General features: G+C 38.1%; 1 protein-coding gene across 1 annotated transcript; it reads right to left on the reverse strand.

Annotated features, from left to right (window-relative positions):
* Window positions 1–960: 960 nt before the first annotated feature.
* LOC141430800 (3-oxoacyl-[acyl-carrier-protein] reductase FabG-like) lies at window positions 961–1,834 on the reverse strand. Its single transcript, XM_074091654.1, has one exon. It carries the CDS (start codon window positions 1,796–1,798, stop codon window positions 1,037–1,039), a length of 762 nt encoding a protein of 253 aa, XP_073947755.1. The 5' UTR covers window positions 1,799–1,834; the 3' UTR covers window positions 961–1,036.
* Window positions 1,835–12,292: the final 10,458 nt, after the last annotated feature.

Raw genomic sequence — 12,292 nt, forward strand, 5'->3', positions numbered from 1 at the left:
ATGAGTCCGTGCCCGTACTGATGGTGCTGCGCGCGCTGCTGCAGGACCACATGCACACGCGGCTCAGGCACATGCTGAGGGAGGGGGAGGGCATGCAGCGCTGCCAAGAGCGCAGCCTAAGGTATCGCCAATATTTGGAACAATTATATTTTTTCTTTTAGAAATAAAAAAATTACTCGCAAATGTGATGAAAAACATTGTATGTCGCACGGGCGGTACTAGAATTATGAACATCGACTCACTTCGGGCTTCTAATAGACTCTCGTTCGTAATTCCTTATTTACCACCCTTAAGACACAATGTACTATTAAACATTTTACTTATCTATCATTGTAATACATACTAGTGTATTTCAATATAGAAATGTAAATGTTTAGATAGTTCAATGGGGGAATTTCAATATTTAAGACACCGATTGACGTTTTGTTTACATTTAGTTAAATACCTATCTGAACCAAGTATAGGTACGGTGGCGGAATGAAAAGGTTGACCAGTTTTCAAATAAATTCGTTTATACGTGGCATGTACATGTTACCTTTTTGAATGACATTATGAAGGAATATGTCATACTCGGTCGATAAAGTAGTTATACTGAGCAAGCAAAAACAGACCTTAAGGTGGTCAACCTTTTAATTCCGCGACTTTACCTTTGTCGCCTTTTACGACACCCGTGGGAAGCGACGGATCCGTCCTATTCTAAAACCGGGTACGGAGAGAGGAGTTAAGAGACTTCAAATTTGGCAGACATAATTTTTGAGGCCATAAAAGTACACAAAGACTAAGAAGCTTTTTTTTAATTCCCAAGGGATCGAAAACTATCTAATTAAATTCTTTTACGGGAGCAAAGCAGCGGATAAAGCTAATTTAATATTCAGGACTATGATGCAGTGATGTAGTTAAGACAAGATAAGCACTGGACCTAAATAGTAGGTAGCACATTGATAATAATTTCAATTCAGGTACAAATGTTTAAGTATTTTTATTAATATGTATTATATTATTATATATAATTTTAATGTACCTACCTATTTTTATTTTATTTTAGTAGGTAACCGTTGTCAATAAGATAGTTAGAACCAGTGACGCTCTTTGCTTTATCACTGGCAAGGAATAAGATTACTCCTGCTATCTCCTCATCAGTGGCCATGTAACCAAGAGCCGTGCCGTCTATCAATCCTTGTTTGTACTTGTCGACAGCACCAAAGCCGCTGTGATCCAGAAAAGCATTATCGACTGGTCCAGGATTTACGCTGTTCACTCTGACTCCGGAAGATGCTAATTCTAAGGCTGCACATCGCGTGAAGTGATCCAAAGCAGCCTTAGACACGTAGTATGAAATCAATGTAGGCGTTCGACAAGTTGTAAAAGCGGCTGCGCTGGACACATTCACCACGTTACCTTTGGTCTTGATGAGGTGTGGTGCGGCTAGCATAGCTAGTTGGAGCACTGCTCTAACATTAGTCTTCATTACTTCATCATAAGCTTGTAACACTTTGCCGTTCAGAATGGAGCCCTCGACAGCTATTCCAGCATTGTTGATTAATATATTTAGCTGTCCAAAGTGATTTACAGTTTGTGAAACTACTGAAGATACTTCGTCTTCCTTGGATAGGTCTGCTTTGATGATGAGGGGTGTCTTGCCATATTCTTGAATTTGTTTAGCAACTGCTTCCAACTTGCTTTGGTTGCGGGCGACGATGGCCACGTCAGCCCCTTCCTTGGCGAAGAGAACTGCTGTAGCGGCGCCGATGCCGGAGCTAGCTCCCGTTACGATCACTACTTTGTTAGTTAAACTCATACTTTTTAAGCGCCTCAAACAAGCGAGAATATCGTAAAGACTGAGCAAAGACTGTTTTATCAGTATCTATAGAAACGATATCAATGATTTGATTAGATATCGTGAATCTAATGAACTATTAAGTTTTACATTCAACAATATTTTTATTACTCGTAAAGCGACAATGTTATTTTAGGTTTTTAAAACAGATTTACAATATTATTAATTCAATTATTAACTAACTTAATACCTAGGTAGCTTTATTTTATAAGGCAAACACATCGTCAAGAGACGTCACTGGCATGGACCCCAGAACGCAGGACGCATTACCTCTTTTTGTATATATATAGCTATCCCTATTCTTTGCGCGAGATAACCGCCAGCTCTAGAGACCCCCGAGGCCAAAACTAACCTCCTAGACAAGTATTTTAAAACTTTTTTGTCTGTTGACCACGGCCCCATCGTTTCAAAAGCAAGCGCCCCAAATTCATGGTAGTCAGTCAAACCAGAATATTTGCGGCGCTTGCTTACCTAAAATAAAGATTATTTATAAAGTTGTTGCTTCCTTTCATTAACATTGAACTTTGTTTTTATGACTAGTCTTCTTGGGTTCTTCAACTGCTAGCATTATCTTTTCACTTATAATGCCGTCATCCTTCATTAGGATCAATTTATTCCACTTGTTGTCATGATCTGCGTTTATTAGGACCACCGTGATGTCTTCGGATTCTTTGAACTGATTTGTGATGATGAGATCCGAGTCTTTTGGCCGAATAAGATTGATGGCTGGGTCCAGCTTGGGTGTTTTGACTACCTATAAAGCTTGAGGGGCCATCTTTAATTAAAGGTATAGCCCAGGAGGCGCCAAAACCGGTGCTCGCTCCCTTAGTGACAGCTTTATTATCAAAAGTCATGTTTTTTGGAAGACTACCTCTTTTAAATACTTTTTTTACTTCTCATGCTCTTAAAATGTTACTTTAGTCTCTGCATATCGGGACTAAAGCTCCTTTTTATTCTCTAGGGCTCAAAGTAGTTTTTTTTTCAATTTACGTTGGAAACCCCTAAACAGCCAATACGGTGCTTATGAATGGAGGATTTTTAGGGCGTGGAAATAACCTCAAAATGTCAACTGTGCAAAAATATAAAAAAAACACGATTTTCGTCAAACACAATAAATGATTACGAATATAAATCTATTAAATTATTAATATACTATAATATAATATAATAGGATTAATTCATTTTATTATACATAGTCCAATTAGTTTTGAAATAGTTTTCATTTTTTAAGCTGTTGGCTAAATATGCAAGCATTTAAAACGTCACTTTATAAGCAATAAAAGAAAAGAAAAAAAACGCGCTACAATTTTATTTTCTATTTGAATTTTGAACAGATGGCCTGTCCATTAGTCGAGCGTACGTTTTTAAAAAGTAATATTTCTATCTTCCAATGTACTATCACATTTATCGTTACTATCTTTTGGTGATAAGCAGACTACCTACACTTAAAAGCGTGCCAAAGTTTAGATTGCGATTCTTTCTCGAATGGATAACTCGAAAAGAGTAAAGATAAAATTCTACCTCCAGATTGTTGGTAAAAAAAAAATTGTGGGTAAATGACCATTTCGCCCGCTTTACGAATGTCAATTTAGTTTTTGTAAAGTGTATGGTGGCAACCATTGCCGAGATTTACGTTTCACTAATTCATGGCAGTTTCAGGAAGATATTGAGGTTTATTTGATAGTACATATTTATAACAATATTAAGAAAAAAAAATAACAATAACAAAGAAAGTAAGAAAGGACTTATAGCTAAAAACTTGAAAAAGAGTGTATTTTTTCAAGAAAAGACAAAAATTCTTAGCGTCTGTAATATTATGGTTTCACTTTTACTAAACGTAAATTGACGTTTTTAGAGATCAGATAAAATAAATATCACGGGACAATTCACACCAATAGACCTAGTCCCAAAGTAAGCTTAGCAAAGCTTGTGTTATGGGTACTAAGCAACGGATAAATATAATTATATAGATAGATACATACTTAAATACATATTAAACATCTAAGATCTGAGAACAAACATTCGTATTTTTCATACAAATATCTGCCCCGACACGGGAATCGAACCCGGGACCTCAAGCTTTGTAGTCAGGTTCTCTAACCACTATGCCATCTGGTCGTCAAAAGATACTTAGGGGCTGTTTCACCACCCATTGATTAGTGTCAACTGACGATTAAATGTGATGCCGTCTCCGTCTATTCGAACGAAACAAATAGAGACGGCATCACATTTAACCGTCAGTTAACACTAATCAATGGGTGGTGAAACAGCCCTTAGAGTCAGAGACTATCTGCTATTTACCTAGAAGACTTAATTCCAATCCGTCTCCAGAATCAACGAGTATGTTTTTAAGTTCGTATTCTGCACATTCCTATTTCAATACTAGCCACTAAGCATTGCTTCTACATCATTGTCGCGAAAACCCTAATAGATCGGTCGTCAATGAAGTGTCGGTGGGAGCGACGCCTGCGCCACTGGTGCGTGAAACCGTCGCATTGTCGCGCGGCGCCGGCGCGTGACCGGCCGCGCCTCGCGGTTCACCTCTACGAAGATGAGTCCATATTAATATTATTGTTTCATAATTATTGTTAAAAATAGCCTTCGTCGTTTTGTAGTGATTTCAACAATCAGTCAGGGGGCGCTTTGCCGTATTGAAATTTTGTCGGAGCTTCACGATTGGGGAAGTTTCCCAGACAAAAAATATGTTATTCTATTTAGTTGAATACGTGCGCCATACGTAATTGAAGGAAATATATACCATTTTTTTTACTGTCATTTTGACGGGTTCCCTTTATCTTGCATAATATCGATTCTCCGAAATACACTTCACATGACCGGTATCACATAATGTTTTTTAGCCGAATGATACTTTTGCATAATCATTAGGTACTTTGCATAATTATCAGTTCGAATAACAGTCATTTGTCAGAATATTAAATGGCAGAACATTGTTATTGCCGAATATACTTCTGTAGAATATTAAAAAGCAGAACAATAGTATCGCCGATTTTTATATGGCATAATGGCATAGCAAAATAGTAGTCTGGACAATACAATAGTATTGTCATGGAATTTCAAATAGTACTGACCTTAACATGACATAATGACATGTTTAAAGGAAGGAACAGGTACAATAAAAATGGGTTAAGGTTAAAATAAGGCCAGCAAAGTAAGCGTGCTGTAACAGCAGCAGGCGTAGCGCCAAAACAGAACAGCAGCTCCATAAGTAGGTTGGGTTAGGTTCATCGACTTTATAATGGTTAGGTTAGAACTGCGGCCACAACAGCGCGCGAGCTGAGCGAGCTAGAAATCTTAGGTAGGTACTGCTCCCAATAAATGTTTAGTAAGTTTTTATTCTGCTTTGTATTCTTATGCAAACTAATTACTATGAGAAATATCTTTCTGCGTAAAAACTATTAGGGCATAAATATTATTTTCATCGATATTATGCCATGTTAATATTCTGCTTTCCAAAATTATGAGAAATGATAGTATGCAAAAAAATATACTTATGCAAAAAGCATTTCAGTGATATGATGATTCTGGTAAAGGTTGTTATGTGAAACGAAATTATGACATTCGATTTTCCGCAACATATTAGTGAGCCCATTTTGACATTCGTTAAGAAATTTACACTTTATACTATTTACTACTTACTATTTATTCTGTGGTTGCGATTGAAGCTTGTTTAGTTTGTATGAAAGTAAGGTAAGCATCCCAGTGCTTGACACGCTAATGCCCAATAGACGACACCCTGCTGTCATCTCTATTGCTAATGACATAAGATTAAAGATGCCAACTATTGGGACAGTTACGAGCACTCGTAAATTTACCGAATGTTTGTAAAGATGAAGCGATTCAAAGTTCGAAAGTGGGGCCCGTGACGTCACGCCGTGCGACACTTTTTTTGTGAGACGCGGAACATTATCATAATTATTTTTTGTTTAGTTGGCAAAAGAAAAAATACGTGTTCAATATTTTGTGGTAGGTACTTAGGGGCTGTTTCATCATCCATTGATTAATTTAATTTGACGGATAAATTTAATCAATGGAAGGTGAAACGGGGGGTTAATCTAACCGACGGACTAGGTAATTAGAACTTTTTAAGGGCCCATTCGTTTAGAAATACATTTGTGATTCTTGTACCTACTATTATTTATTCTGTAATTGTGATTGAAGCTTGTCTAGTTTCGATTAAAGTAAATATGTTTGTATATTTCCTTCAATTACGTATGGCGACCAGCTTCCATCTTTCGAGTCATTCCAGCCTATATACGTCCCACTGCTGGACACAGGCCTCCTCTCAGAATTAGAGGGCTTGGGCAGTAGTTCCCACGCGGGCCCATTGCGGATTAGGAACTTCACACACACCATTGAATTACTTCGCAGGTTCGTCCAGGTTTCCTCACGGTGTCCGTTAAGCTCGTGGTAAATTTCAAATGTAATGAATTTCGAAAAACTCAGAGGTGCGAGCCGGGGTTTGAACCCACGATCGACGATCATCTTTGAAGTAATAGCAAAATATTTCCGTAGCGAATTTGGTTTTCCCGTCTCCCGAACTTATTACAAGCTTAAGTGTCAATCGCGAAAAGCACTGCACTTCTAGTTGGCCTTCTCCCCTCCAGATATTTAATTTTGATATGAAACCCACCGTGACGCCTCCAATAAATCTTATCCGGCATCTACTAGCCAATATAACCGCGAAATATTAGCCGTTGCGAATGCTAACATACAGAATTGTCCACTTGGGCTGCAATTCATCCACTGGCAACCCAAAGGCAAGGGAAGAGAATCCATTTTGGATAACCGAAAAGTAGGTGTCTATGAATTTGCGGTAGGGAAAAGTATCCCCTATAGTGGTAGAGTAAGATTTGAGTTTAGCTCTTTCGGTTCCGCAGTCAGGAAGTTTGAATTATTTTGCAATACTTGCTTCGGTTTTAGCAGCTTTATGTAGGGTCCTAAAGGTTCACATTCAAACTGGAGTTGGGGGTGATATTGCTTGACCCATCTCCAGGGATTTACTAAGGCTCTTTAGTTACGGTTTTATTTGAATTTACCAAAATGCTTTGTGACAAATATTTGTACGTTTATAGCGATTGCGGGTGGTGTGGAATATTAAACGTTGTTTTTATTTGATAGCGGACTGTGATTGGTCATGGTCGGTGCTGGATTTGGGTGAATTGATTGGGTTGATATCATTTTGATGCCCCTGCTTTAGGACGATACCTTGTGGTTAAGTGGTCATTATATTCTCTAGATCTTCTATTTAGTGCCGGTCATTTGATCTCTATGATTTAAGGAAATTATTAAGACGGTGAAGTACCAAGACCTCCTAACTGATAAATCTTGAACATGCAACTTAGGAGGTTTAGCTAGGGGGTGCTAAGGTCCTCAATCGCATGTCAAAGGTCACTCAGTTAGGAGGTGTTGGTACTACGCCGTCGATTACTATTTTATAATCATTCTGTTTAAAATGTGAAAATTAAAAGGTTTTAAGAGATCTATATATAATATATAAGTATGTTTATCCGTTGCCTAGTATCCATAGTACAAGCTTTGGTTAGTTTGGAACTAGGTCAATTGGTGTCAAGTGTCCCATGATATAAAAAAAAATAGATTTGGGCGTTAATCCTGATTTATCTATACATTTTGACATTATACATATTAAACGGATAATAAAACTAAATATAAATCTATTTTTCCAACTTGTGGTCATATGATATATATCGTGGTATATTTGACACAGTTTTGTAAAATATTTCGAACTGGCTAGCTTTACTTCCTTTTTAAGAGAACACTTGTCAGCGATGTTGCAGAGTAGTGTTTTCATGTGGCTAAACTAGCAAATTACAGATAAGTAATTGCAGGTCTCCAACCGACAGAACGCTACAAAGTCAGTTTGTAATTTGCTCTCGGAATACGGTTAAATTTTATAACCAGCGCTGGCTTATTTGCCAAATAAACGGTTAGGTTCAAGGCACTAGCGGAGAAGCGAAGGCGTTGGTGGCGTGACAATTTTATGGCCGTCCCGCGCCTGCGCGACGCCGTCTTCCCAGGCCGTCAGCCAAAACGAGCAAAACAGTGACAATTGGTGCATATCCCCGACGAATTATCCCCCTTCGGCGCCTTTGTCCAATTGAAGCTTCCTTTATTTCACCATTTTTGCCCTTTTTCCATTCTCATTTGGTTATTTATCTCGTCTTTTTAGGCGCGGACAATGAGTCGGCCTCGCCTCATTATATCGCTACTGGTTTAGCACTCCTGGCGGTAGTAAATCTCCCGTGGAATTCTAGCGAATTACCCCGATGGGCAAGGCCGTTTTTTCTGGTGATTGATCGGAGTAAAAATTACTTTCTGTTTTTTCGCCGACACGGAGTCGTCGTGCTGTCGCCGCGTGTGATAAATCGAACTTTGATCCTCCATTTGTTTAAAGAACGATTTCGCATGAACGTCTTTCTTGAAGCCATCGTGCAGTACAGTACAGATTTCACATAGTGCATTTGGATAAATAACGGCAGCTTTTATAAATGTGATGCCGTAAATGTCATAATTTTTTTTCTACATCTGGCAAACTGGAAAAGAGGGTTGTACTAGAATATGTGAGCGTTTAGCATATCTATAGTAGGTATCTAATAGAGTTAAAATGTTTTTTTAATATTGTGAATATTAAAGAACCATCTGGTTTTCAAATTAAATATGGTTTATCTCTATCTACAAAGGGCAAAGTGGCGTGAAAATAAAAATGTGTGCTGATTTGATTGATGGATTATCTCTACACGGTTGTATAACTTGTCGTAATGATCTACAGTTGCAATTGGTTTATCCCAAACCGAGTTTTCTTCCATAAAACATTTGTTTAACTATCTTTACTCGCTTCGGTCGGGTGAACCAATGAGGTCTGGCAGTTGAAATGAAATTTCACCATTCTCTTTCTAAATTCCCGCGGGAATTCTCAATAATTTATTTCATATCGTTCAAGATATTCCATACTATAGCCTGATTCCGTAAGAATAGTAAGATAATAAGAAACCTATGTTCCTATAATTTCGTGAGATTCAGCTATCTACATTCTGATTTTCATTTCAATCCATTTTAGCAAACAAATTAACACACACCACACACGGACGCACACACATACACACACAAACTTTGGTTTTAAACTAATGAGCAGGATTTAGATCTATTGGATTATTATTGGACTTACATTATACTCGTTACTAGTAGAGATTTATGCGACTGAATCTCAATCTATCGTTTAATTCCATTTTAACCTGCTAACAGTTTCTATCGATATTTTTACCGTTATCTAGTCCTTAGTAATTTAAAGACGCACTAACATATTAAAGCAGTGCCATCAATCCAGTGAGCTATCATGGCGTATAATCTTGAAGACAGAAGCTCGGCTGTTCTCGGAAGTAGTCGGGATTGCTCGGAAATAGATCATGCCACCCGCGCGTCCACTCTCACGCATGGTGCTTAACAAAGTTGCTTCTTTAACTTTGTTACTTCTCAACTTTCTTACTTCGCAGTTATCGTTCAGTTTTTTATTCTACGTACTAAGGAATCCGCGTTGTTTATCGTTCAGTTTTTTTTAGTCTACGTACTGAGGTATCCACGTTGTATCACTTGTTCTTGATTCTATGCAGCGCAGGCTGACAATCCTGGGAAGAAATGGCGGATTATAAATTTCTATGTATGTCAAAATAAACGCTATATTAAAAGTATGAATGGCCGTATCTACAAAAATCTAGTGTTAGCAGAGCCCTGTTTCTACGTAAAATAAAATAAACGTGTTATTTTATATACCTATCCCAATGACCCCACATCAATATAATTGTTTGATTTTTGACCACAATCATGCGACTGGCAACATCACCATTAGACACTTTAGGAGTCAGAATGCGGTCTGCATATTTCTTAAGTGGATCACCCCACTTAGGTTTAGGTTAGAATTAATTTTGGTAGTACCTAATTAACACAAGTAGCAGTTTTACCTTTACATAATTTCAACTCCTAACTTATCAATGACACAGCTGTCCAAAACTAAAGTCCTGCCAGAAAAACCCCGTAAGTTACATTACATTGCACGCTCGATTGACCACTTCAGATTCTTTCGCCTTACTACGCCGCAATGTAAAGCAATTCGCACAATTTTTCTTGCAGATCTAAAGTTAGCATAAGAGCTCGAGATTCCGCCGGTGGTCGTATTTCTTCTTATTTCCCAAAAACCAATAAATAATGCATGTTGCATCAACTATTGTTCTCACAGGATGTCTATCTAAATTACGCACCGATTAGATTCCAAGTACCTGTTTGATATGCGATTGTGCAACACAATTTGGGAGACAAAAAATATGCAATTCTTTGAAGTAAGCGGAATCATGAAGCTTGTCAGGATGTAAATATTTGAGTAGAATTTTCATACATTTGTGACCTTACCTTGCCACAAAAAATTAATCGTCCTAGACCTGCTTTAAACGTTTGTTCAACGAGTCATCGTTTTTCCACAATTATGCCTCTTGTAACGTTTTCTAGAATTATTAACGACATGTTTTAAAGATTTTATTACACATTGGTAATTGCTAATACCTAATCCTCCGATGGGCAGAACCATTTTTAAACTGACTAAAAACAGTGACGTGGAGTGAACCATTTTCTAGCATCGCGGGGAGTGAGAGGAACGCTACTATGGTATGTCTTCAAAAGCAACAACTAAAATTATGTCGCATTCTCCTGTGTTGTAGATGGTCGTAGTCACAGGGGATAGTCTTGCACCCGTTTGACAAGGAAGACTGGCGTTCGTAATATTTAGGTACATGTCCTACGGCCATTTTTGGCAGATGGGAAAGTGCACTATGTGCTTTGTGACTATACCAAACAGTTTGTAACTCGCTTACTGGGTAATTTAAGATAGGATCGTCCCTTCCCACTGCATACCAAGTTTGTCGAGGATGCTTTAATAACTTCTTAGCGTTAAAAAAGTCGTGACTGCCCGAAGCGGTGAGGTGCTAGCGAGTTATCCGAGTTGTCACTCGTACGCCGACCAGATGTACCTATGTACCTTGAGTCAATAAAAAAGGTTGTATTGTAATTGTAGTCAGATTTGATTTCTTGTTATTGTTTTCGACTAGATATAGTTACACCTTACTTACGCTTTGTCTGAGTCTGGCAAAGACACCTAAACATTCAGTATAATCTAACATCGTTTTATGCATGTAGCTTTATGATGTGAGATCGCACCCATCGGCTCGGCTCGTCACGTGCGTCGTGACGACGTCGTCACGATCCCCGGACGGACGTGACGTGAGCTATCTCGCGAGATGACATCTGGGTGAGATTGTGCGGTTTCGAAAGGGATTTAGTTTTGAATGGGTGCTGTATGAACAATGTAAAAGGAAACTAATAAATTTATAATAAATTTTGCGGGATGATTTTTAATCTACGTACTATTTTACTACTCGCCATTGCACCGAATTTTTTTCTTACCATATCTATACTAGTTTTAGTCAAATGAAAAAAAAATGTTGAGTACTCTACTCACCAGCAGCAGCAGCAGCTGCTGGGGTAGCAGTTTACATTTTTATAGATGATCCGGAAAATGAGAAAAGCGTGTCTGTAAGTTTTATAAAATGTATGACGTCATGCAAAAAAATTTAGGCAACCCGGTATGGGAATCGACTTGTTACGGTGCCATCACGATCACGACCTATATTATTTAGGCAATTAATATTTATTTGTTATTCCACTAACTTTTTACAACTGAAAATCATCTATGGTTTTAAGGCGGTCTGGTCATCCACCAGAGATTTAAGCGAAGCTTACTCGTACTATCACTTAGACTTACACACAGATCTAGTGCAGGCAAAGCCTGCCTTATAGATGTAGGTAAAGGAGTTTATTTATTTACAAGAAGATTAGTTTTAAGAATTTCTCGGCCAAAGAAGTTTATGTAGGTATATTTCGTGTTTTGTTTCTACTTGACTCATTCAGAAAAACGACAATATCATTCCGTTCAACATCATCCACCGGCAAATGACCCGTAAATGATAAAAACCCGAGCGGCAAAAACCCGACACCTGGCCCTATAGGTACTATGGCCAGCAAAAGTCGATGGACAATTCCCAAACATAATCGTCTGACACGTGAAACGGCGCCATCTATGTGTTTGAAGTGTATTAGCGGTATTTACTTATTTACTAACTTAGTTAGTTTATTAAGATGCCACTAGATGGCGCTGGCGCTGACCTTAAAAAAATATTTTATATTCATGTTAGAAATTTGATATTTCACTGCCGTAGTAACTAAATTATGTCCCTGCCTGCGAAGCGCGTAACGACATTTTCTGTCTCTTTCGTACTTGTCGTAAGAGAAGGAGAATATTATTCGCATTACTATCATTTCTTGTCCTTCAAATATTCCAACGATAAATTCTTTGGTGTGTGTGAAGTTCCCAAT

Source organism: Choristoneura fumiferana, chromosome 9, assembly GCF_025370935.1.
Source record: "Choristoneura fumiferana chromosome 9, NRCan_CFum_1, whole genome shotgun sequence".
Taxonomy (NCBI): Eukaryota; Metazoa; Arthropoda; class Insecta; order Lepidoptera; family Tortricidae; genus Choristoneura; species Choristoneura fumiferana.